This window comes from Phycomyces blakesleeanus, assembly GCF_001638985.1.
Source record: "Phycomyces blakesleeanus NRRL 1555(-) unplaced genomic scaffold PHYBLscaffold_10, whole genome shotgun sequence".
Lineage (NCBI taxonomy): Eukaryota > Fungi > Mucoromycota > Mucoromycetes > Mucorales > Phycomycetaceae > Phycomyces > Phycomyces blakesleeanus.
In genome coordinates, this window is record NW_017265143.1 from 866,913 (window position 1) to 891,793 (window position 24,881).

At 41.6% G+C, this 24,881-nt stretch overlaps 7 protein-coding genes across 7 annotated transcripts; 5 read left to right on the plus strand and 2 right to left on the minus strand.

Moving 5' to 3' along the window:
• Nucleotides 1-81: 81 nt before the first annotated feature.
• PHYBLDRAFT_145302 (hypothetical protein) lies at nt 82-2,983 on the plus strand (the record flags this gene model as incomplete). The annotated part of the gene is made up of 2 exons (XM_018431412.1): nt 82-186; nt 233-2,983. The coding sequence occupies 2 exons, from the start codon at nt 82-84 to the stop codon at nt 2,981-2,983; spliced, it is 2,856 nt and encodes a 951-aa protein (XP_018291873.1).
• Nucleotides 2,984-3,745: 762 nt separating this feature from the next.
• Nucleotides 3,746-4,187, plus strand: PHYBLDRAFT_64787 (hypothetical protein; the record flags this gene model as incomplete). Its single annotated transcript, XM_018441348.1, has 2 exons — nt 3,746-3,979; nt 4,038-4,187. The coding sequence occupies 2 exons, from the start codon at nt 3,746-3,748 to the stop codon at nt 4,185-4,187; spliced, it is 384 nt and encodes a 127-aa protein (XP_018291874.1).
• A 565-nt stretch (nt 4,188-4,752) lies between these two features.
• Nucleotides 4,753-6,108, plus strand: PHYBLDRAFT_168262 (CCHC-type zinc finger transcription factor; the record flags this gene model as incomplete). Its single annotated transcript, XM_018435829.1, has 1 exon — nt 4,753-6,108. One exon carries the CDS (start codon nt 4,753-4,755, stop codon nt 6,106-6,108), a length of 1,356 nt encoding a protein of 451 aa, XP_018291875.1.
• Nucleotides 6,109-10,343: 4,235 nt separating this feature from the next.
• Nucleotides 10,344-11,954, plus strand: PHYBLDRAFT_181378 (CCHC-type zinc finger transcription factor; the record flags this gene model as incomplete). The annotated part of the gene is made up of 6 exons (XM_018438459.1): nt 10,344-10,466; nt 10,672-10,853; nt 11,066-11,316; nt 11,388-11,601; nt 11,661-11,720; nt 11,807-11,954. The coding sequence occupies 6 exons, from the start codon at nt 10,344-10,346 to the stop codon at nt 11,952-11,954; spliced, it is 978 nt and encodes a 325-aa protein (XP_018291876.1).
• Nucleotides 11,955-16,317: 4,363 nt separating this feature from the next.
• On the plus strand, nt 16,318-20,104 carry PHYBLDRAFT_124818 (hypothetical protein). The gene is made up of 11 exons (XM_018429011.1): nt 16,318-16,389; nt 16,445-16,626; nt 16,693-16,987; nt 17,052-17,230; nt 17,325-17,469; nt 17,542-17,700; nt 17,772-18,011; nt 18,102-18,679; nt 18,755-19,216; nt 19,302-19,726; nt 19,804-20,104. The coding sequence occupies exons 1-10, from the start codon at nt 16,363-16,365 to the stop codon at nt 19,324-19,326; spliced, it is 2,292 nt and encodes a 763-aa protein (XP_018291877.1). The 5' UTR covers nt 16,318-16,362; the 3' UTR covers nt 19,327-19,726; nt 19,804-20,104.
• Nucleotides 20,105-22,349: 2,245 nt separating this feature from the next.
• On the minus strand, nt 22,350-23,518 carry PHYBLDRAFT_181382 (hypothetical protein; the record flags this gene model as incomplete). Its single annotated transcript, XM_018438460.1, has 1 exon — nt 22,350-23,518. The coding sequence occupies one exon, from the start codon at nt 23,516-23,518 to the stop codon at nt 22,418-22,420; it is 1,101 nt and encodes a 366-aa protein (XP_018291878.1). The 3' UTR covers nt 22,350-22,417.
• Nucleotides 23,519-24,265: 747 nt separating this feature from the next.
• On the minus strand, nt 24,266-24,865 carry PHYBLDRAFT_145310 (hypothetical protein; the record flags this gene model as incomplete). The annotated part of the gene is made up of 3 exons (XM_018431413.1): nt 24,266-24,550; nt 24,641-24,735; nt 24,820-24,865. 3 exons carry the CDS (start codon nt 24,863-24,865, stop codon nt 24,266-24,268), a joined length of 426 nt encoding a protein of 141 aa, XP_018291879.1.
• Nucleotides 24,866-24,881: the final 16 nt, after the last annotated feature.

A 24,881-nucleotide genomic window follows, 5' to 3' on the forward strand; every position in this document is an offset into this window, starting at 1 on the left:
TCCTTTTTCTTATTACCTTTGACCTGTTTCTTGGCTTTGCAGTAATAGGCTTTCTTCTAGACGTGTATACGTATTCTTAAGATGGACTACTTTTCAAAGTTCAAGAAAAGGATCGTGGCTCCTAAAGTGCAGCCCACTAGCGCCATGCAGCTTGCCAAATTTCACAAATGCTGGGATTATGTTCATGTAAGTGATCGATCCAAGTTCAGATCACCATTAACTTCTTGAATAGAATGTGCTGATGATGGAACAAAATGCAGGCAAAGTTCACGTAGACCAAACAGAGATTCCAGAAAACTTGCGACATATGGTAGATATGTTGGTCGATGAAGAGGCAAGACAAGAAGATAACACAACCGGAGTATGCATGGAGTATCTTCTTAAAAATGGCGTATTGGAGTATCTCGTTAATGTTTCTGAGAAAGTGGATAGCCCAGCTGATATATGCGGAGAGACCATACGAATGATTGCCAGTATGATTGATCTACTGGACGATCGCTTTCTAGTACACCATGCTGTTCACAAACCAACGATCAAACTCTTGCGATTCTGTGTGTTGGATGACAGGCAGAGCGATATTTACCATGAAGACCTTGTGGATCTAATGTATATAATTTGCTCCAAGATATATGGTTTTCCCGCACTACTCAACATCTTCTTTCATGACAAGCAGTGGCTGACCACACCGCAGAAATCTCTTCATGTGCGCGATTCAGACTCTGGCACGAGTGATCCTAAGAAACCTGAGTATGAATTTTTATTATTCACTTATCTACTCCGGTTTGTTCATCGAGAAGGCCGTTCGGGTGATTTTGCAAGAACTGGATTACTGTTCTTGATGGAAATGGCTACGGAGCACCTGGGGGATTTTATTTTGGAGTCAGACTTTGCTAGCATTATGGCAGCTGGACTCGGTGCTCTTTATTCGCAGCTGCCACGCAAGCTTGTGGTGAATGATGAAGACGAGATCAATTCTAGTTCAGCTTCGTATTTACTTGGCCAAGACAGACATCCTCGACTAGAGAATCTATCGAGTGCGGAACAATCAAACTCAAAGGAATTCAAACTTCAATTGGACTCCTTCCTCAAGCTACTCGAGTTTTGCCAAGATGTATTAACTCGATGTCCTCACAGAGAGATATCTGTACGATTATTACAGAGTGTTCGTTCTATATTTCTCGAAAATATTCTCTACCCTTCCATCCTAGAGTGTTCTGATATGGATGGATCTTCAGTGGCTGTAATTAGCTATATCGATCTTATTCTACAGACATTACAACAAGATGCACTAGCGGAAGTAGTTGTAGGGTTTTTGATGAATGAAGAAGACGATATTATAGAGAGTCGTCTTCGGGAAAACGGTATATTTCTTTTGGCTGGACTCTCCTTGGATAATACCAAACCTTCACCTTACTTTACTACCGCTGAACGATTCACGCTCAAGGATCTTATTTTCACCAGACTTCAGTCAAGCTCTCAATCAACTGTAGTTGCTACACTCAAGCTACTTAAAACTCTGATTGTTAAGCACTGTCGTTACTCTCTTCAACTATTAGCCATTGAGCCGGATATTGATCCCAAAGACCATTCCGAAGAAAAGAAAAAGACTTCAACATGGATATCCCATCATATCCGTGAGATGACGCTTTACTTCTCCCTGATTTCTGCGATCGATTCACGCCCAAAAACACTGACTCTTGGATACGAAGAATACCTCCAAGACGTCGAACAGTCACTCGAAAGTGATTGTTGCTACCAGAGTTTTACAAACAAGCTACCTTCTCAGGACACTCAGGGTACATCAAAAAGTGAACGAAGAAGAAGCTTCAAGTATGGGGATTGGCAAGGAAGAGTCTCGCATGAAAGACAACCAATCAGGAACCTTTATCAATCTCACAACAATGTAACCCGTCATCGTATCAAGTCGGCCGATCCTTTACTTCAGATCCTTCTCAGTCTATTGAGTCATTTCTTTACCCAATCATCTGAACTCAACTTGGCATTGACCAGCGTAGTGGCTGCCTTGGCCTCTTGCCCTTACAGAAGTCTAGAAGGCTGGATATCTTTCCGAGAGAGCGACCAGACAACAGCAGACGATGTTCTAGATCTGGATAGAGATGAAATGAGTGATTCCAGTGAAGAGCGTGGTTCAATTCATGGCCAAGATATATATGCACATTTTGACAATGGTTTGGTTGACGAAGATGACGAAGATGATGATAGATCGATTGACTATGGTGTAGAAAAAACCACTCAGTTACGTACTCCGGTCCGTTTTAAATCATATCCTCCAATCTTTACACTTCTCCGCACTCTCACGCAACAAGTAGACTATTATCGTTCTGAGATCGATGGGTTTGATACCCTGTTAGAAGAGCGCTGGCAAGGTCTACTATTGGGTGAGCCTGAAATAGATCCACGTCCTACACCATCCACTTCTCTATCGACCCGTCGAATGCAAGCTAAAGACCAGCCTCCAGAAGCTCCTACTCCCTCAAGAAGTCTGTCTACATTCTTTGGTGTTTCTCCTGGAAAGCGCCGACCTCCTCCTCCGACCACATCTTCATCGGTGCCTACTATTAACCCTTCAAAATCTCTTTCCTCATCTACAACTGCAGCTGCGCTGGCTGCCATTCGAACGCATGATACACCACTTGCTGTCAGTGTAATTCCTGCAATAGTCAGCAATCCACTTTCTCATTTAGCTATACATGCTGCCAAGACACAAAATGTACGGATACAGCCTTTGTTTCCTTCCAATTTTGTGAGTGAAGAGCCAATATTAGATCTTGATGAGGAAGATATTGTTGCCTTTGCACCTCAGGCACATCCTTCGAAACCTAAAAGAAATGACAAGAGTACAGAGATTACGCTGGCGATGATTCTTAACAACGTGGTCATTCTTGAAGAGGCAATCAAAGAGTTAGCGGCTATTATGCAAGTTCGACGTAGTCTTGGTATTGATGCCGTACGATATACATGATTAGTCAATCCTTGTCTCCGTTTTTTAAGAAAAGAAAAGAAAAGAAAGAAGCACTTGATATTCTTTGGATGATGTGTGAATCATTTTCTAGAAACAGTGCATTACCCTCTCCTTTTATTTTATTTTATTTTATTTATTTAATTTATAAATTATCTATCACACCAAGGAGCCCATACAACTTGCAAAATATAAATATTGATTATTGACACCCTTGACAAGTATTGTACACTGCTAGCACCTAGGACTAGTAAAGCAAGCAAAATAAACATGGTGAATTATAATGAGTTACAGAAACTCTCAAATTGTTGAATGACAATGACTATGATGGCTTTATTATTATTATTCCAGTTTACTTATATTTCTAAAGTCTATGGAATTGCTGTTCTTGAGATCCTATGAGCTTGAGAATATTACCTAATTGAACTTTTACCTGTAAAAGCCACCAGTTCATATAAAACATAGACCATTGCTTTGCTACATAAACAACGTACACGTCAACTGATTTATAAACCTTGCTGAATCTCAACTGTAGTAAGAGAATAAACTTCTTTTGATTAAATCTTTTCGAGAAGCAACCTCAGACAACAGGGAAAATTTTCATCGATAGCCTTAACGCAACATTCCAATGCTTAGGTTTAACAGAGTTCTAGATAGGTACTTATATAAAGAAAAATGAATGGGACCTGATGGTTAAGCTGATCACTCGTTGTTCTGTGCCCAGAAACTCTGAAGAAACGCTGATCAAAAGGAAAAAGTGGGTGGATGTGGACTCAGACTTACATAGATTATTTGAACAATCATATCTTTGTGGACAAATCTGTTTTTGATATTAACATTAGACCTTTAGTAGCAAGATTTGCAAAAGGCACTTCTGAAATTGCAACTACATCCCAAAAGCCAGTATCAAAAGGTACTATCCCCGGTCATTATATGCTTTTCCTGCGAAATATAAGGAACCTTATGGACCATTACCCTGAGATGAAGGGATTTTATATTGTCATGAACAAATCCCCTAATACACACCAATAATAGCATTAACAAAACTGTTTTAAAGAGAGAATACACTAGCATTTATCTCCCTATATATTCGCCTGAGATAAATCTAATTGAGACTTTTTGGTCTGCAATGAAATTCTATGTTAAGGAAAGAGTAGGTTTAGTGTTGATGAAGATTTTAAAGACGAGAATAGACGAAGCAGTTTGAAAAATGTCTTTGAATTGAACTTATTGAATGATTTTATCTTAAATAAAAAAGAATAATTGTATTTGTTAAATATGCCATTTGAGAATGTCAAACGCGTAAATTGAGCCTTGAAGAAAGCGTTAATTGGAAATGTTAAGAGCATCTTCAGAGCATCTTCAGCAGTCCACTTTAACCACTTTTATTTTAAATTTAAATATTTAGTTAGAATTGGTACCCCCAGCAGTTTATTTTTCTTATCTTTTTGCTAAAGTTAACAAGCATTTGAAATTGATTGACGAAGGCGCTCTCAAAATTTGTTTAGAAAGATAAATTGAACTGTTGGTAAAAGCGACATTTTCTTTAGCTGAAGTGGTGGTGCCTGGCTTTAGATAAATTAAAAAGTTAACTCACTGCTGAAAATGCTCTAAATCCTCTTCTTATCCCAAATTTTATTCTTTTGTGTTTCGATTCTCTTTTTCGTTTATCTAAAAAAAGGTAAGCAAATCGTCTAAGAATTGATTTTGATTCGTTAAAAAAAGACTAGCATCGTCTCAATCTCAAATAGAAAGACTTTAATTGGAGCAACATGGCTCTTTCCACTAACACTCCGGAACCACCAGGGGTCAAAAACCCCTCCACCACTGGCTCATCTCCACCATTGGCAACCTCATTCACACCAATCTCACCTACTCTGACACCACTATACTCACAAGTAGCTACACAGAATGCACCTCCACTCACCGAAAAGCAACCACATGTTATCTTTAGCTCTACAAATAACACAACCCCACGTACCTGGCGTGTAGGGTCCTCTAAGTTCTCTGTATTCTTTACCGCCCCACCAAAAACGTCACCCAACTTCGACCCTTTCTGGAGAGCCCTTCTCGCAGCTTACCCTCGCGAAGTTAACATGGGAATCACTCTTGGATCTCGCTATTCCCCTGATACATGCGAGCTCCACCTGGCTACCAGTGCTGACTGTGAGAGAGCGTGCTCTCATCCTTTGGTAGTCGGCGTTTCATCTTTTCCCGCTCAACCGGCTGTTCCCATTGGCACAATTGTTCGCCGTGTTTTCCTGACCAAGCTTCCTCGTGTCCCCTATCCGGAACTTGCTACACAGCTCACGAAATGTATGTCTCCTTTTGGTAAAGTGCGTGAGATCGCCGTTCACGAAACGTATGGGTTTTTTGACGGCTCTGGATATGTTGTCCTTGCCAACACCCCCACTGACGAGGTGCCATCCGATTCCCTGACGTACCAAATAGCATACGACGCTACGCAAAAGATACTCGGTAAGTGGCCTTCGATGGGCTCCCACTGCACTTATTGCAAGGAAATGGGACACGAAGTCACCCAGTGCACTAAGCGCCCAGCCGAAACCCGAACGTGCTTTGGATGCAACAAGATCGGCCACCTGCAAGCCAATTGCCCGCACTCCTCCGATCCATCCAAGACTTCTAAGACCTCAAACAAGCGATCCCGTCACCCCCACCGCAACGTTAAGCTCGATCGACCTATCCGCGAGCCTAAGCCTCTGATTCCGACTGCACTCTCGCTCACCTACGGAGGATCCGAGGCTTCCAAGCACAATCCGCACAAACCTGCTTTGCTTGAGTCTGCAAAACTAACCCTACCGGCAACCCTCCCTGCCATCACGACAATATCTGCGACAACCACGTCCTCCGGCCCTCGTCCCCGAAGTCGTTCTGTTGACACTCCTGTGAAGGGCTGGGACGATGAGATAGACGACGACATGATCACTGACTTCACGGATAGAGTCGAGGCTCGGACTCTCCGTCTTCAGAATGCCTCTCGCCTCTCTCATCTCCGGTTTTCTCGGACAGTACGTCCAATAGGCCGCAACACATCCCTCTCACCTCCTCGCTTCACTCCCCCACATAGCAAGAAAGCCCTCGACGCAGAGGCCAAGATTAACCAATGATAAAAATAGGCACAATGAACTGTAGGGGTCTACCCAAAGTTGGACACCCTGAATCACGCTCCTTTTTTATACGCCACCTACGCTCTCAGGGAATTGATATACTAGCCCTGCAAGAAACCCATGCCTCCTCTTCTATGCTTCAAGACACTTTTGACCAACAATTTCGGTCATCTTCATCTTTATGGTCGCCACACTGTGGTGTTGTATGCCTCTCCCCCCATATTATTCTCACAGACCCTTTATTTAGTCCTTGCGGCAGGTGCATCATTACAACTGTCACTCATACTGACAATAAATTTTCCCCATTCAAGATGGGTGTCATCTATGCTCCCGCCTCTCGAACTCCCCGCTATGATTTTCTTTCTTCCTTACTGTCGACACCTGACCTCATTCCATCCAATCCTTCCAACTTCATTTTATTAGGTGATTTTAACCATGCCATTCACTCTAACTACGCTCTCGGACGTCGTGCCCCACTAGCGTGGCTCCAGTTTCTGGACAACCATATGATTGACTGTGTCACTCCTCCTGGCCAGAACCCACAACCCACCTTTCATCGCGCCTTGTCTTCCACTACAATCGACTATATTCTTGCCTCTCCTGATCTTCACCCTCGCACTACTGACTCCCAGGTGAGATATATTCACCAAAACTGGTCCGATCATTGCCTGTTGACCGTCCGCTTGGCTCTCCCTTCCACCCAATCCTCTGGTAAGGGACTTTGGCGTGCTAACCCCCGACTTGCCAGGTTGACATCTTTCTGCACCGACCTCAACACTCTTCTATCCACCCTCATCCCTGCCCTTCCCGCAAACCTCTCTCCTCAAGCACGATGGGACTCGATAAAGAGCGAAGTCATACGCTTTATCAAGTGTTTCTCTCGCCACCTCCGACCCTCTCTCACCGACCTGGAAGCAAGCCTGCAACAACGGAGAGACAGACTAATACACCGTTTTCGACACCAGCCTGCACAGAATTTTCAGCTGCCTATTGTTGAGCGGCTTCTGCAGCAAGTCCAACTTGAACGAGTGGAGATCATGTCCCTTAGGGCTGGGAAACACTGGCGGGAACAAGGTGAGACCTCTGCTGGATATCTCAAGCGCACCATCGCCACTCGTCAGTCACGCAAGTCAATTGCCAGCCTTTGCCACCCTGCAACAAACGAAATATGTTCCACCCCCGAAAAGATGACCGAAGCAGCTGCCGCCTTTTATGAAGGCTTGTATACCCCGGACCCTATCGACCAATCTGCTCTGGACGACCTGCTCTCTCACCTGCCTTCTGACCTTGGTCTGTCAGAAAGTCGGCAGACTGCCCTCACTCGTCCTCTGTCATTGTCTACTATTCGCTCTGGTGCGTCGCGCACTCCAACCTCTAGCAGTCCCGGTCCCGATGGCTTACCCTACGAGATCCTTCGCTTGATACTAGACCACCCAGTATGTGGTGATCTGGTTTCGGAAGTCTACAACGACGCCCTATCAAAAGGCATTTTTCCGGAATCCTGGCAATCCACCTGCGTTTGCCTGCTCCCAAAAAAGGGCGATCTCACCTCTTTGAAGAACTGGCGCCCAATTGCCTTGATCAACACCGATGCCAAGGTATTTACCCGATTGCTGAATGCTCGCATGATTCCCACGGTCACTTCACTTGTCTCTCCTTACCAGACAGGGTTCGTTCAGGGTCGCTTCATCGCCGATAATGGAATGCTGACCAGGCTGGTCATGGCACAAGCCGCCAAGGACGGATCAGCTGGTGTTGGACTTCTCCTCGATCAGGAGAAAGCATATGATAGAGTACATCCGGAATATTTTCGCCAAGTACTGACACACTTTCGATTTCCCTCCTCTCTTGTCACCTCGATCTCTAACCTCTTCTTTTCTACTAAATTGCAAATAAATGTGAATGGCTTCCTCTCGCGCCCTTTGCCTCAATCTCGGGGACTACGCCAAGGGGACCCTCTCTCCCCTATACTGTTCAATCTAGTTTTTGAGCCTCTACTACGACGAGTGATCCATGACCAGTCCTTCTCGGGCTTTCAACCATCTGTTCCTGCTGGTCTTTCTCCTCTGTCACCGATCAAACTCCTTGCGTACGCTGATGATTTACTTGTTTTTCTTTCTGACACAGGGCAGTTGTCTCGCCTCCACACCCACCTCAACACCTATGCTGCGGCTTCCAACGCCCGCGTAAATCTTCACAAGACGCAGGCATTTTCACTTTCGGGCTCACCCCTGCCAGACTGGCCCTCACATCTACGGACCCACAATATTACGGATTGGCATGACCGGACCTCCTCCTCTTCTCTTCGCTATCTGGGATATCCAATTTTCTCCTCCATTGCCCAACGAGACTCATTTGGCCAGGCCCTTCTTTCTAAGATTGAGAATAGCTGTATTCTACACGGCTCACGCACCCTGTCCTTCCGCGGCCGTGCCACTGTCATGAACTCTCTCATTCTCGCCCAACTTTGGCATGTCTTGCGCGTAGTATCCTTCCCCGTCTCTTTTCTCGAAAAAATACGCACTCTGATGCGCCGTTTCTTCCGCTTCCGTTCGTTCCCCCCCATTGCTTTGGACACCCTCTGCCTTCCTCGCTTTCAAGGTGGTCTTGGCATCCTCGACCCGATTACACAGCAATGCGCTCTTCAGCTTCGTTGGCTCAAGCCAATAATCCAGAACCCATTGGGTCCCCGTGGTTTGGTCCCCAAATGGATGGCTTCTCTCCTTCGCACTGAGAATACGGATTGTGATCCCCTTCTACTTTGGATCTTCCCAGACTCTAGACCTCGCACCCATCGCTCACTGGATTCGCCTCTTCATCTTGTCCTGAAGGCCATGGACCACCTCCCGCACAAGTTTGACGACGTCCTCACGAATCTATCCACGTGCCTGATGTTGCCCTTGTCCTCCATGGTTAATAGCCCTCCCTCTCATCCGCCCTACCGACAATCTTGGCGAGACCTGAAGGTTAACCACCTATACCAAATTGATCATAATTTGGACGTCCTGATGCCCATTGCCCCTGCTAGACCTCTTCCTCGATTTATCACTCTTAATCGTATCCTGCAAAGACTTCTCGACCGTTCACTTGTGGCTCACCCTATCCTTTTCAGAGCTTGTATTCCTACATTCATCCTAGAATCGCGACATTTGGATATGCCTCCTCGAGATGGGTCCCCCTTTGACTTTGATCCCTTCATCTCTGCTCTGGTCCTCGGCAAACCTTGGTCACGCTTGTCCACGCGCTCTTACCGGCTGACCTGTTCTCATCATCATGCTAATGCTCAACCACTTAGCCCCCATCTTAGCCCTCGCCAACTGCACTCTTTCTGGTCTTTCGCACTTCCTCACCGGGCCCGTAATGTTTGGTTTCGCGGCTTACACAACAAACTATCGTGCCGAGCTCTTCTGCACCACATTATGCCCTTCACTGTTCCTTCACCTCTCTGCAATATCTGCCAGATGTCAATCGAGACGCAAGAGCATTTTCTTCTTTCTTGTCCTTTGAAATCTGCGGTGTGGTTAGGCATTTGGTTAGAATTTTTCGGCACCGTCCCACCACCTTCTGCACTTTCCTCGGCATTCACATCCTTTCTCTTCCCTCCCACGCTGAACCCCAGTATTCCAGCCGCCTCGGTTTTCGGACTGACCATCCTTGCTATCTGGGACCACCATTGGGCACTCCACTTTAACTCTGCTCCCTTTTTACCTTCCTTGGTTCTTGCCACTGCTAGGAAATCAATCTCCCGCATCTGCTCAGAGCTCGAGCTTGACTCCGCTGACTCTTCCCTCGCATAACACCACATTAACATTTTAACAAAAAAAAAAAAAAAAAAGTTTAAATCACACAAAAACAAGTCAAAAACCAAAAAGCCAAAAACATCAAATAACCCCCATAAACCCTCAAAACAAATGTTGTAATTTTCTCTTTTGCCCTACTCATTCAGAGAACTTTAATAAATCTGAGCCTGTCACAGCTCCATACAAACAAAAAAAAAATTAATTGGAGCAAGTGCGCGTAAGAATTAAAAAATATATAAAGTCGGTATTTGAAAATGATGTTCAGAATTGGTATAAATGACCAGTGAAAACACTCTACAAGTGCTACTAAACCTAGCAGGGTCACATCTCAGGAACGTCACACACTTGTCCTATTTTTATTTTTTATTTTTTTATTTTTTTTAAAAAAAATTATATAAATCACTTTCCTGCTCCCACCTATTTAATAACGATAGAATGGCATCAACAGTCTACGTAGGAAACATACCAGCAAACTCTCATTCGGACGACCTGAAGGAGATGTTCAACAAGTATGGAAGAGTTGTCATGATTGAGATCAAGCAGGGATTCGCCTTTGTCGTAAGTTTTCTTCAGAGACACAGACACAGACACACACAAACAATTACATGAGCACTACTGCGGTTACTGTCGACACATGCATCATGACGTGAAGAAGAAATTATCACCAAATTCTGGCACCGATGCGTAGGATGAATATATGCACCAAACGCAGCAGTGTTCTTGTCTTAAATGATCCCAGCAATAACATTTTGGATTTCTAAAGGACATGGAAGATCGTCACGCATGCGAAAAAGTCATTGGACATCTGAATGGAACTACTTTTATGGGAAGTGAAATTCGTGTTGAATTTGCACGTAGCGAAACAGATCGACGTTACAACGGTGCGGTCAAAGGAAATTGTTTCAAGTGCGGTGGAGTTGGTCACTTTTTACGCGAATGCCCGAGGTAAGACACCCGACAGTGGTTATATTTTGTTCTCGAATACCCAGTACACCATAATGGAAACTTTGCTTAATATCCTCGCCATTCGAATGATCGTGACCTTTACGAAAGAAAGACAGAAAGAAATGAAAATGCATATGATAGCGGCTATTTGTACGTAAGATGAATAATGTGTTAACTGCGACATATTCTCTATACGCGATTTACCCTCTTAGTGGTCATGATGGCATTCGTAACTATACAAGACGTTCTGATTATCGAGATTCGGCAAATGGAGCACCACCACCACCAACTGTAGATAGATATGTACCAGAGTACAGAAATATGCCTGTACCGCGAGCTCCAATTGACCGCTATGGAGATCGACCATATGAACGTACAATGAACACATTGGATACATCAGTTCACTTTAATGAACGCTATAGTCGTAATAACATCTCTGATGTTCGTGGTAACTATCCGACGAGTACGTTGCTTTTCGACGCACAGCCAGAGTGGAAATGTTGATGTTGACTTTATGTTTGGAATTTAATCCAGGAGACTTTGATCGCTATGGAGGCACATCCCGTCATTATGGGACTAACGGAAAGAATGAGCGGTTACCATTGAATTACCGCAGAGACGATATGATTCAATTAGACAGACCCTCTTATCGTAATAACCTTCCTCCCCGTGAAGAAAGAGGCTTTCACGATAGAATGAATGTCAGAGGACAGCGTATGACAAGAACTTCCGATAGAAGTGATCTTCGGTAAGCTTAACTTGGCCTGGATACAAAAAAAAAGAACAACTTTCTCACACAAGGCACAGACGTTCCCCTCCAAGACATAGACCATTATCGCCTGAACGTTACGTTTCACGACCATACAGGTGCATACTCTACGCTCTCTCTCTCTCTCTCTTAAGATGATAGATACAATTTTGATATATATATATATTGATCGCCAAACACATAGACCTTTATTGTATCGGGAGCCACCACCGCCACCTAGCTCACGCTATAGAAACGAACGTCCGACTATTCCCTCAGGACAACCGGTTAGACGTCGTTCTCGCAGCCCTCCTCGTCCAAGAGGACCACGTACGCCAAGCCCAAGACGATAAATATATTGTATATTTGGCTTTTAAAAATTCGTACTTTCTTTCTTCTTTTTATATTTATTTTTTATTTTTATTATTATTTAAAAAAAAAGGGGAGGGGAGAAGGGGAAAGAAAGAGGGGAAAGAAAGAAAGAAAGAAATAAATGATAAAAAGCAAATAGCTAAATTTTATCATTTTTGGTTATTGTTGTTTTTTTGGTTGTTTTTTTTTAAAAAGAAAAAGAAAAAAAAATATTGAAATGGTTATTTTGAAATTATTAAATCATGTTTAATTAAATCCGAGTATAGTGTGGCCGTGCTCACTACGAACAAAGGCATCAGAGCCAGTATTGTCTGTCTTGTAGTAGCCCTTCTTCAAGAAATGTCTCAGCTTGGTAACATGAACATCTTCAGGCTTTGTAGCATTGACCACTGGAGAACCATTGCCTGGTCCAGAAACTGCGACAAAGTTACCCTCGTATGTATCTGCAGGCAACTGAACAATTGCAGAACCATCTAAGGCACGGACCGCAATTTTGACGGCAGTAGAATTTTCCTTTTGGAGAATTTTGACAGCTGTAGGTCCTCTCAAAGAGCCAGCAATGAATTCCTTGGAAGGCTCATATTCACCCTTGATGCTTCCATCAAGAGTTCCCAAATGGATTCTTCCTCCTTTCAATCCCTAAATATATAAATATATGAATTAATAAATGAATAAAAGGAAAGGTTAGAAGTATGTTCATTAGCAGATATTTTCTCAATTTACCTTCAAGTCAATCGAACCTCGGCCAAGCCCAGCTTTGAAATGGTCGAATGAAATTTTATCCAAATTTTTACCAGATACGGTATTAACATCGTTCATGTGAAGTTTGAAACTATGGAATGACTTCAAACTAGGAGGGAAAACGATATCAATAGTGTAAGTCACGCAATTCTCTGGAGCTGGAGCTGGTGGTGCGGCAAGTGGACCAATGTTTTTTCTAGCGAATACTCTGCAGAAGTTAGGAGGATGATGGGGCCCGGTTTCTTCAGGACTGCCATGGCCAGGGTGAGGTTCTTTGGGAATAGCGTGAGGAGGACCACGAGGTTCGCTGTGTGGGCCGCTGCGTGAGTCGCCGTGGGGAGGACCGTGAGGGCCATCGTGGGGACCGTCGTGAGGAGGACCGTGGGGACCGTCGTGAGGAGGACCGTGAGGACCATCGTGAGGACCATTGTGAGGACCGTCGTGAGGAGGACCGTGAGGGCCATCGTGAGGACCATCGTGAGGACCATCGTGAGGACCGTCGTGAGGAGGACCGTGAGGACCATCGTGAGGACCATCGTGAGGACCATCGTGAGGACCGTCGTGAGGAGGACCGTGAGGGCCATCGTGAGGACCATCGTGAGGACCGTCGTGAGGAGGACCGTGAGGGCCATCGTGAGGAGGACCGTGAGGGCCATCGTGAGGACCATCGTGAGGACCGTCGTGAGGAGGACCGTGAGGACCGTCGTGAGGACCATCGTGGGGAGGACCATCGTGGGGAGGACCACAGGGAGGACCGTGAGGAGGACCGTGAGGAGGACCGTGAGGAGGACCGTGAGGACCATCGTGATGGCCATTGTGAGGAGGACCATGAGCGCTCTTATCGCTGTTCAGTATTTCAACAGCGTATTCACCGTCATTGTTGAATGCAGTGAGGAAAACCTGATCTTTTTTATAGTTTACTCCGTTATAAAGAGTAATGTTTATCACGACATCTGTATCATTAATATTTGGAGAGATCGATTTGACAATGTTAATGTTGCTTCCTGAGGAGAAGAATCCCTTTGAGAATATGATAGCCTTTTGGAACTTCTCGGGAGAGAAAGAAAATACGTGGGAAGTAATATCGGTAGCATTAATCTTACAGTCCCATGTTGGGATTGGAAGAGTATTGTTAAGATCCTTGTTGATTAACTCCATGTTCTCACTGTTGTCATTCTCGTTTTTCTTTATTTCGTCGTCAGGGATAGGGTCAAAACGGAATCGATGGTGGCTGGGAAGAGATCGATGTCCATCGGCAAGAACGGGGGTCTCTCCATCTTCTGGCGAGTCTTCCTTGTCATCGTGATGCTTTCCGTGCTTTCCGTGCTTTCCATGTTTGCTGTGTTTTCCATGCTGAACATGCTGAACATTCTTCTCGTGTTGTTCATGATGAACATGCTTCTCATGTTTTTCGTCTTTATGGTATTTTGCGTGTTTGTGGTGTTTGTGGTGCTTATGGTGCTTTTCCAGGTGAGCATGGTGCTTTACATCGTGAGAATGATACTATAATTTAGGAGAAGAAGAAAAGAAAAAGTTAATAAGAAATACGAATAATGCAATACACAAGTGTTACATACCCCCTGGGGACCAAATCTGGGACCGTGTTCCCATACATTTGGGTAATCAAACGCATACTCAAGATCATGCATATATCCACAAAGCTGCCCAATTTCTCCGTGGTCATGCACTTCATGTGTCTCACAGGATGAAACAGCATTTTCCGGATACAAATTGCCCTTTAATAAACGTATGGGACATGGTTAGTATTATTGTTATTATTTTTGGTTTCATTATTTGTTTTACCTCTGATCTGAAAAATGGAATCTGGGTCAATGTGAGTAGAGCGATTGCACCTCCAATCATGAGTGCCTTTTTAAAAGTTCGGCCTAAGAAGAAGGAAGAATAAGAGTTGTTAGGATCTTTGTGAGGTGAATGTATAAAAGAGCATCTCTAGTTACATTTGCCATTGCTTTGGCATGATTGAGTTGGGAGAGGAGTAGGAATCTCCTTTTCTTCGGTTGGTAACGGTACGTAATCTCCTTTCTTTTCCATAGTGAAAATTGAAAAGGAAGAAAAAGAAAGAAAGGAAGAAAGAGAAGATATTTATTGACGGTACAAGGATTTTCTGTAGTTAGCACTGTTTTATAATGATTGGCTTTTGCGTTTTGTTCCGTAAAATTACGATACAAAAAAAAAACTGCCAAGACATTTGATCACTGCCAAATCGGGTTGAGTATCGTACAGCCAAGACATCATCCTCACACCTTCGGTATTAAGCGAATTTCGACAACACCACTCTTGGTGGATATAAGATGATGCAAGATATCACATAGACTATACCTATGATATTATTATTAACCAAGATAGTAGTGCAGAAAAGCAAATAGAGTAATTTTGGTGTTTCAATTGAATCAAGTATTGGTTCACTGTAATGTCTTTTGGTTTAACTGTAACTAAATTTTTATTTTTATTTATATGATGTATTTTAATTGTAAGATTTTATTCAACTCCACTGAAACAAAGATTCTTTTATTTTTTATTTTATTTTTATTAGTTACTATGCAATATGTTTGTGTGTGCGTGTGTATATGTTTATCTCTTGGATATAAACCAATTATTGATAGCATAATATACCAGTCTTTGGTTACTCATTTGAGAAATATGAAGAAGTATGTATTACTCTTCTTTCTTCTTGTAACATAGGTTCAGATTGTCGTATATACAATTTCCAATTATAGACAATATAAAGGGTAATCTTTTTAAAGCCATTATCAGATCTGTCAAATTATATTCTAACAAATGAATTGTCGGCAAAGGTTTTTTTTTCTTCTTTTATATATTATTCCAACAATCCGATCGTTAGACCTTACAGACAACCCTTATCGGAAAAGCTAGTAACATCATTTAATTTTATATATACACAAGTTCTCACTATAGCAACATTTGTATTGATAATAGTTATACAGAAAAAAAATACAAGCCTTTATTTGCTTTGTGCCTTGTTTTATTCTTGATCACAACACTCACAGCAAAACAATTATATTGTTTTTATCGCTTTTTATAGTGCTATGTTTTAATCAATTCCAAAAATGAAAAGGCGAAAAGGTCCACTTGTAATAGCTGATACTGATCAATACAAATTCATCGACATTAAGGTGTGATATTTCATCTGATTCATTCAAGGTAAAGTAAAAAAAAAAAAAAAAAAAACGAATGACTGGCAGAATCCACAGATAAAATATATAAAAATTATTACCAAATTAATATTAATTAGCTATATTCCACTCTGTACACTGTTTTAATATCTATATTTTGAAGATGCTCAAACTTTCAGGCATACTATAATTTGAATAAACATATGGGAAAGAGTAACATTAAAATATGTTTATCTATATATCTATATATATATATTAAAATTAAAAGAAACTACAAAATAAGTATCATATCATTCAGAACCCAAAATATTCAAAACTTTATATACCAACTTTTGGAATCAAATCAGAACAATCCAATTGAGTCCATGATGTCACACATCATTTCCATTCCGCCACGTATCTATTTTCTGAGCGGTGTTTGATCCACAATCCTCTCTCACTGGTTCCTGTTATAAGTACTCTAATCGTTATAACTAAAAAAGAACGCGCCATTATGAATTTTGACGAAATTGAAGAACAAGTAAGGAGTGAGGCAATCGTCACCAAAGCCCTAATCCATCTCCTATTTTCTCTAGGATGGTGTTCGATTCTCTTGGAATGCATGGCCATCATCCCGTATTGAAGCCAACAAAGCCGTCGTCCCAATCGCCTGTCTTCACACTCCATTAAAGGAGCGTGAAGACTTTATCGAAAGTCCAATCTGGTATGAACCCATCACCTGTAAAGCACCATGCAGGGCCATCCTCAATCCTTATTGGTAAGAGAACGAAGAAAGAAAGCATCCACAAAAGGTAATGAGAAGAAACATGCTCACAATCTACAGCCAAATCGACGTGCGGGGCAAGTTATGGATTTGCCCTTTCTGTCTCCAGCGCAATTCATTCCCTAGCAACTACAAAGACATCTCCAATACCAACCTTCCAGCAGAGCTTTTGCCTAAATACACCACTATTGAATACAACCTCAGTCGCACAGCTCAAATTCCTCCTATCTTTTTGTACGTTGTCGATACTTGCTTGGACGAAACTGATCTTAAGGCTCTCAAAGATACTTTGGTACTCAGCCTCAGCCTCCTACCCACTTATGCATGGGTTGGTCTAATTACTTACGGAACTATGGTATGTGTCAGATTAAGTATATTTGCTTGATTGTCTGTTCCATTCTGACATATGTGATGTACAGACCCAAGTGCATGAGCTTGGTTTTAGCGATTGCCCAAAATCATATGTTTTCCGTGGTACAAAGGAGTATGCGGGTAAGCAAATTCAGGAGATGCTTGGATTGGCGGGTGCTACTGTCCGACCCAACCAAGCCCCTGTCCGCCCTGGACAGCACTCCCAGCCTGGTATGGCAGCAAACAGGTAAAATAGAATAAAATAATTTGCACATAATATCTTTTATATAATAAGTATTTCATTATGATCTTTTTATATATTAAATTGTCTGTATCCATAGATTCCTCCTTCCCGTCAAAGATTGTGAATTTGTATTAACCTCTATCCTCGAAAACCTTCAACGAGATCCTTGGCCTGTTGCTGATGACAAGCGCCCTGAACGTTGCACTGGTGTCGCCATGAGTGTCGCAATTGGCTTGCTTGAGGTAAAATAAAGAAAGATCTACATCTTATGAGATAGTGAAAGGTAGATGGTATTAATCGGAAGCACTCTTTAGACTGCATTTCCTAATACTGGCGCACGTATTATGTTGTTCAGTGGTGGACCTGCTACTGAAGGTCCTGGTATGGTTGTCAGTACTGAGCTCAGAGAGTCTATTAGATCTCATCATGACATTGAAAAGGAAACCGCAAAACATTACAAGAGAGCCATCAAGGTGTGTAAATATCGAAGTAAAGAATCCTGTGTATATTACTGGCGATATTTACCATTATTCCTATACTTTAGTTTTATGAAGGCTTGTCAAAGCGTGCTTCTACCAATGGTCATGCCATTGATATTTTTGCGGGATGCTTGGACCAGATCGGATTATTGGAGATGAAGTCAATGGTGAACGCAACAGGTGGCTGTATGGTCCTGGCAGATTCATTCAATACTGCCATTTTTAAGCAGAGTTTCCAGCGACTGTTCCAAAAGGACAGTCAAGGGCACTTACAAATGGGTTTCAATGCAACATTGGATGTCCAGGTTAGTTCAATAAAAAAATCACTCGTTGAAAAATCCATATCAGAGCTATCTTTTTGACATGTACTTTTTGTTTTATTTTGTGGCCATCAGACTACTCGTGAACTCAAGATCTGTGGCCTTATTGGACATGCCACCTCTGCTCACAAAAAATCTACATATGTTGGTGAGACAGAAATTGGTATTGGAAATACTTCTGCCTGGAAGATGTGTTCAATCACTCCAAAGACCACCAACGGTATCTATTTTGAGGTTGTAAACCAGCCAACCGTACCTTTCCAGCCTGGATCACGTGGTCTGATCCAGTTTGTCACTCACTACCAACATTCAAGTGGGCAGTTCCGTCTCAGAGTTACTACTGTTGCTAGAAACTTCGCTGAGGGCCAGAGTCCTGAGATTGCCAATTCGTTTGACCAGGAAACTACAGCTGTTCTTATGTCACGTATCGCTGTGTTTAAGGGAGAGATTGACGATGGTTTGGATGTACAGCGGTGGGTTGATCGCATGTTGATCCGTCTTTGCCAGCGTTTTGCAGATTATAGAAAAGATGATCCTCACAGCTTCCGTCTTTCAGAGAACTTCTCTATCTACCCTCAATTTATGTTCCACTTGAGAAGAAGTCAGTTCTTGCAGATATTCAATAACTCTCCTGATGAGACCGCTTTTTACCGGTAAACTATTCTTCTCATATGATGTTTAAACCGCCTTCTGACTCTTTTGTTTTTTGTTTTAACTAATAATAATAGCCATGTTCTCAACCGGGAAAATGTTGATAACTCACTAATCATGATTCAGCCTACCCTGACTTCGTATGGTTTTGACAGCCAACCTCAGCCAGTATTGTTGGATTCAGTATCAATCCAGAATAATGTGATTCTCTTGCTGGATACTTTCTTCCACATTTTGATTTTCCACGGTGAGATGATCGCTCAGTGGCGTCAGGCGGGTTACCAAGATCTTCCTGAATACGAGAGTTTCAAGCAGCTCCTCGAGGCACCCGTTTTGGATGCACAGGACTTGCTTACCGATCGTTTCCCTGTTCCTCGTTATATTGTTTGCGATCAGGGTGGCTCACAAGCTAGATTCTTACTTTCTAAACTCAATCCCTCAACAACACATACATCTGGTACTCCTTATGGAGCACCCCAGGGTGCCGCAATCTTTACAGATGATGTTAGTTTGCAGACTTTTATGGAACATTTGAAAAAGTAAGAATTACAAATAGCCAGGAAAGAAAGAAAAAAAGAGACAAAAACAATTGGATACTGATTGATATTGGGGTTTTTTTTATAGGCTGTCTGTTTCTGGAGCCTCTTAAACAGTGTAACGACGACAAAACGCGAGCATATCAGCACAGAATATCCATATTTATAATAACATACACATTTCTGAGCCTGTAATGCTTTCATAGCAACAGAAACAGAAACAAAATTAAATTGCTTTTCTTATATGTCATGTGAGGGTTAAAACAGATTGAATATAGTAAAAATGGTTAAAGCAAAAAACAGAAAAAAAAGAGGGTAGGTGTATAGAATATGATGTACAATACAAATGAGTGAGTGTATGATCCATTTTGAATGTGTGATGAGAAAGGAAAGAATACAAAGTCTCGGATTAGATTTCAAAGTCTTCACAGTGAAGATGTGGAATATTTTTACAGTTAGTGATGCTGGCAACTGTATTTTTTATGCTGCCATTAAAGCCTGGAGGTCCACAAGCTAAATATTATTATTATTATTATTTAAAAAAAATTATCAGTAACACTAATCGAAGAGGAATAATATTAGCTGCTTACCAAAAACACCCAAAGTTTCGCTACGCATGGTCTTGAAAAATGACTTCAAGTCTACACGCTTGTCTAAAACTATTGATGGTTGGACCTGTTTAGAGCTAGTATTCGTATTATCAGTCTCATTCTGCTTTATAAAACCACTGGTTTCCATGGTATATCTGGTCGCTTTCTCGTTATTCTCCATAGTTTCAGAAAATGCATCAATAGTCATGTTGGAGCAATCATCTTTCTGGCGAGTGACATAAAATACAACATGAAGACAAGGAAAACGTTCAGGATTTTGCCGGTGGATGGACTCGAATCCATTCATGATTATCTGGATTTCGTCACGGAACCAGCTAAGTTCAGCAATAGAGCGCACAGACCATAAGAAATGGATGTTTTTTGTCTTTATTTTTGATTGAAGGCAGCGGTCGGGTTCTTCAATTAGGGTTTGGTAGAGTCCGCGTAAAAGACGAATACCAAAGGTGATTCCTGCGCCTCCGTTCATAATAGCAATCGTGTCATGTACGGTAAGCATGGTATTAGCGTGAAGGTCAATCGAGCCATTTCCGAATGGCCCACTCAGAAGTACAGTGAGTTCCTGGGAAGGGTCGATTTTTTCAAATAGTTTACGGGTCCAGTTTCCACGTACAGTAATATAGACTTCTATCTTGTCACAAGCACCGTCTTCTGCTACATGGGCACTGGTGATAGTGAAAGGATGCCATTCGAACCAAGAGACCGAAGGGATACAGAGAGAAATGTACTGGCCGGGAGTATGTACCATTGGGCTCGAAAGACGAAGCGATAAACGTACGCACCGTTCTGGTAATATATCGACACGTGCATGGGCTACATGGGATTTGACGCACCAGCTGGAAAATACGTTTAAAAGATAAACAATAAGACCTGCCACAAAATATCGCATTGCATATGGCGTGTGCTTTGCAATGGCTCCAATGAATCCAAATGCAAACAGATGGGTAAAAAGAAAGAGCTCATGGCTGTATTTCCGCAGAGGATAAATGCTGCCAACAAATACCAGCATTAAGCAAGCGTATCCTGCCAGGCCATAGTGTACCTTCATCAAAGCCAACTGAGAAGCCAAGAATACAGGAAATTTGACCCAAGATTTAATATGGAATGCCATGTGTATTGTTGAGAGTACAACCATTGATGTTCCTAGCATTCGGTGGAGAACATTGAGTTTCACCGGTGATATTCCTGTTAGTAGGCTCATAGCTGAGCTCTTTCCTGTAGATCCGAGTACAAATGGTACAATTGATAACGCAAGGAATCCAGCACGATTTGAATTCAAGGAAAGATCAGTATTGACCAATAGAAGAGGAATCCCGGTCGACAGGAGGACAATAAGCATCAGAAAGGTTCCAACCGGAGGGAATATCGATATGCGAGGTGCAACGGTGTACGAGCATTTGTTGATAATGTAGCGTTCGGTCCGGGAATATCTTTCAATGAGTGAGCCTAATGTTGATTGTTTGGAGCGAGAATGGTGATTCCATGTCATGAGGCCATTTCGAATGGTCAATAAGAATGTGAATCCGGCTAAGACTCCAGCAAGTGCTCCAGCATAAGACATGTTTCCATTCCAAGGGGTTTCCTCTGAATTCATGTTCATTCCCTCCATGGTAACTGTTATGTTGAAGATAAAAGAGAAAAGCAATGCAATCTAACAAGAAAGTCCGCAAAAAATCGAACTTGGTAACCAATCTTCCTGAGTTTTAAAGATTGTTAGTCCAATCATTGTCTCAAAGAAAGCAAAAAAACCGCAAGTCTGTTTTGAATCCAAACAATATATTCCCATCCGTCAAAACAGTCTCTGTTTACAGAAAAATTGAGGTTCTATTTATCAGCAGATTCACATTTACATTGAACCTTTTTTTATATATATTTTATATATAAAAAGGAGGTCTTTACTTTCACTAAGAATAAACTGAGATATCTCCTTAATGTTATCACTAAGTTTTTCTTTTATTTTGACTGTAGATGTTTTATACTACCATATTTAACTAAAAAGTAATATGTTTGATGTGATAAACGGCCGTTTAATTAGCGTAATATATATATTGAATTATACTAGCTATGTTCAATTGGGCTCATAACCAAGCTTTCTGACCGTCAGTAATACATGTACAGAATCTTTTAACAGCCACTACGCCACACCATACATGGATAAGTATGATAATTGACCCTGTCCTCTTGGAGCATGCATATAATGCTATGTTTCATAATTTAAGTTCTTAGGTAAGCAGCTGTTATATGCGACTTGATTCACAGAATATTTAAAAAACAAGAGAGGATCAGGTTAGTGACTCCACAAATAACCTTATACAATTACAATGATTTTATTCGGACTTCTCTATTGTAAATATTTTCTAAAGATTAACTAATAAATAAATAAATAAAATGGCTATATTACTTGCTAGTAGGCTTCTAATACGTTTTCCAGGTTCTACTTATAAAATACTCTTATTATGTTCATGGAATCAAATAAATAATAGGCATATACCCAAGGACAGTTGTCCATCTTGATAAAGACATAATTTCGTTAAAATACATACTAACAATTTATGTTTGTAGATTTACATTTTAAAATAGTATACAATATATATAATTATAACGAAGCTTGTCTATTTTCATAAATCTTGTAATCGGTGTATCCCTTATTGCCAGGGGTATAAAACGTTGATCGATCGTAAGGTGTTAATTTCCATTGATGGCGTATTCTTTCTACTAAATCAGGGTTTGCGATGAATGCTCTTCCAAATGCCACAAGATCACCAGTAGCTTCAGAGTGTGATGTGGCCTTCTCCGGATCAAGTGTATAGCCACCAGCACTGATGAATGCACCCTTCCACACAGAACGGAAAGGATCCAATGTTTCGGTAGCAGTAGACCGATCGTCTGTGAAGAACTTCACTCGAGGCTCAACAATGTGCAAGTATGACAGACCGGAGAGTCTGGTCTGTAGTTCTTTTACGATATATCCCCAGGTTTCATAGGGTGTCTCATCCTCCATGCCTTGGAACTCTGACCATGGTGACAATCGAAGACCAGTTCGGTCAGCTCCGATTGCTTCACTTACTGCCTTGACAACCTCAAGTGTGAAACGAGTTCGGTTTTCGATTGAACCTCCATAGATATCCGTTCTCTTGTTGCTAGAAGAGTTGATAAACTGATCCAAGAGATATCCATTTGCAGAATGTACTTCAACCCCATCAAATCCAGCTTCTAATGCATTCTTGGCTGCCTTAACGTAGTCTTGGGTGGTGGCATGAATTTCTGGGAGAGTTAATGCCCTGGGTACTTCATTGGGCTCACCAAATCTGTTTTTTCCAGGAATAGCCAATTCTGAGGCTGATACAGGACGTTCGTTATTGGGCAACATGGACGATGACGAGGCGCGACCAAGATGCCACAATTGGAGAAAAATTACTCCACCCTTGGAATGGACCTCTTTGGTTACTTGTTTCCAACCTTCAATTTGAGCAGCTGTGTAGATTCCGGGAGCATTGGGGAATCCACCGGAAAGTTGGCTAATGAATGTGGCTTCGGTGATTAGTAAGCCGCCATTGGTTGCACGTTGTCCGTAGTATGTTGCCATATCAGGGGTAGGTACACCTTCGCTGGAGGCTCTGAAACGAGTCAAAGGAGCCAAGACAATGCGATGCTTGAGAGAATGGTGACCGATTTTGACGGGAGAAAAGAGAGCCATGAAAAATATGAAGTGAAATGAACAACAGCAAAAAGAACAAAAGACACGGAGCGATTGAGAGAGAGAGAAAAAGATGACATTTTATATACAGGAGAATTGGCTTTCTATACATCTCACCCCGCCGGCATCATAGATATTTAAATGCCAGCCAAGCTCGTCATTCAGGTCTTTGTTTATCTGCAAAAACTATCGACTTCTTGGACCCAAATGTCTTCTATTTTAGTCCAAAACGCTCGAGCCTTAATATCTTATTCTGATACAATTGGTTCCACAATATAATTTCAAGTTGTCCTTTTTTTCATTTAAACATTAAAAACAAAAACAAAAACAGAAGGTAATACACACCCATCATTATTCTCACCTTTTTTGGAAAAAAGCATTTTATAGTTTTCTGGGCAGTCTATTGCCTGATTGTCAAAAGAAAGTCAAGTAAAAGCTTTTAGGTTTTGGAATCTTCTTAGCATTTTTATACCTGGGATCGAATCAAATTAGAAAAATGAGTTCAGTTAACTAAATGATAGTTTTTTTTTTTAATTTGTTTTAAAAGGTAAAGAATCATTCTTTCATTCAATATCATTGGCCGAGAGTTTAGAAACGCTGTATTATTAACATTATTTTTTTTAGTCTACATTTCGCACTATATATACATACACATTTGATCTCCTTATATGTTACAGGTAAGATTCAATTCACACATGGTTTAATTATTAGTCAACCATATTTTGTATCTGACAATTAAGTTTTTTTTTATTTAGTGAACAAATATTGGTAATCGGAAATCAATGACCAGTAAGTGCCAAACTTTGAAAAACTAATTATAGTTATAGATCTATCTTCACCAAAAACAAAGCCAAAGTCCATAACCTCCTTACATTTGAAAGAGTCATCAACAAGGATTGCCTCAGCTGAGAGTATAAATGGATTGGTATGGATATCTGTTAAGATTCCAGGGAGCCAGGAAGAAGTAGAAGTATTTGCTCGAACAAACACATATCTTTGCAAGACAACGCAACCGTCTTTACCGATAATGATCTTTCCAATGAACAACCCACCGCTAGTAGAGAAAAGTCCAGTTAAGCCATTAACAATTTTTTATTTGTTGATGTAATAACTGTCTGTGACATTCGTACGGGCGCCAAAAAAATGTTTCTTGAAGGCAACATTGTCTGCTTGCAAGTTCTTGATTTCGAATCCACTTTCGCCACGAACTACGCTCTCTTTTTTAATTCCATTTTCTTTCCAAGACTTTGTATACACAAAGTATAAGACATTGAAGATTTAGCGACAGATAAACTGTTTACCAAATCTTGAAGCAACATCCCGAGATGTATACAGTCGATTGGTCATGAAGAGATGTTCACGG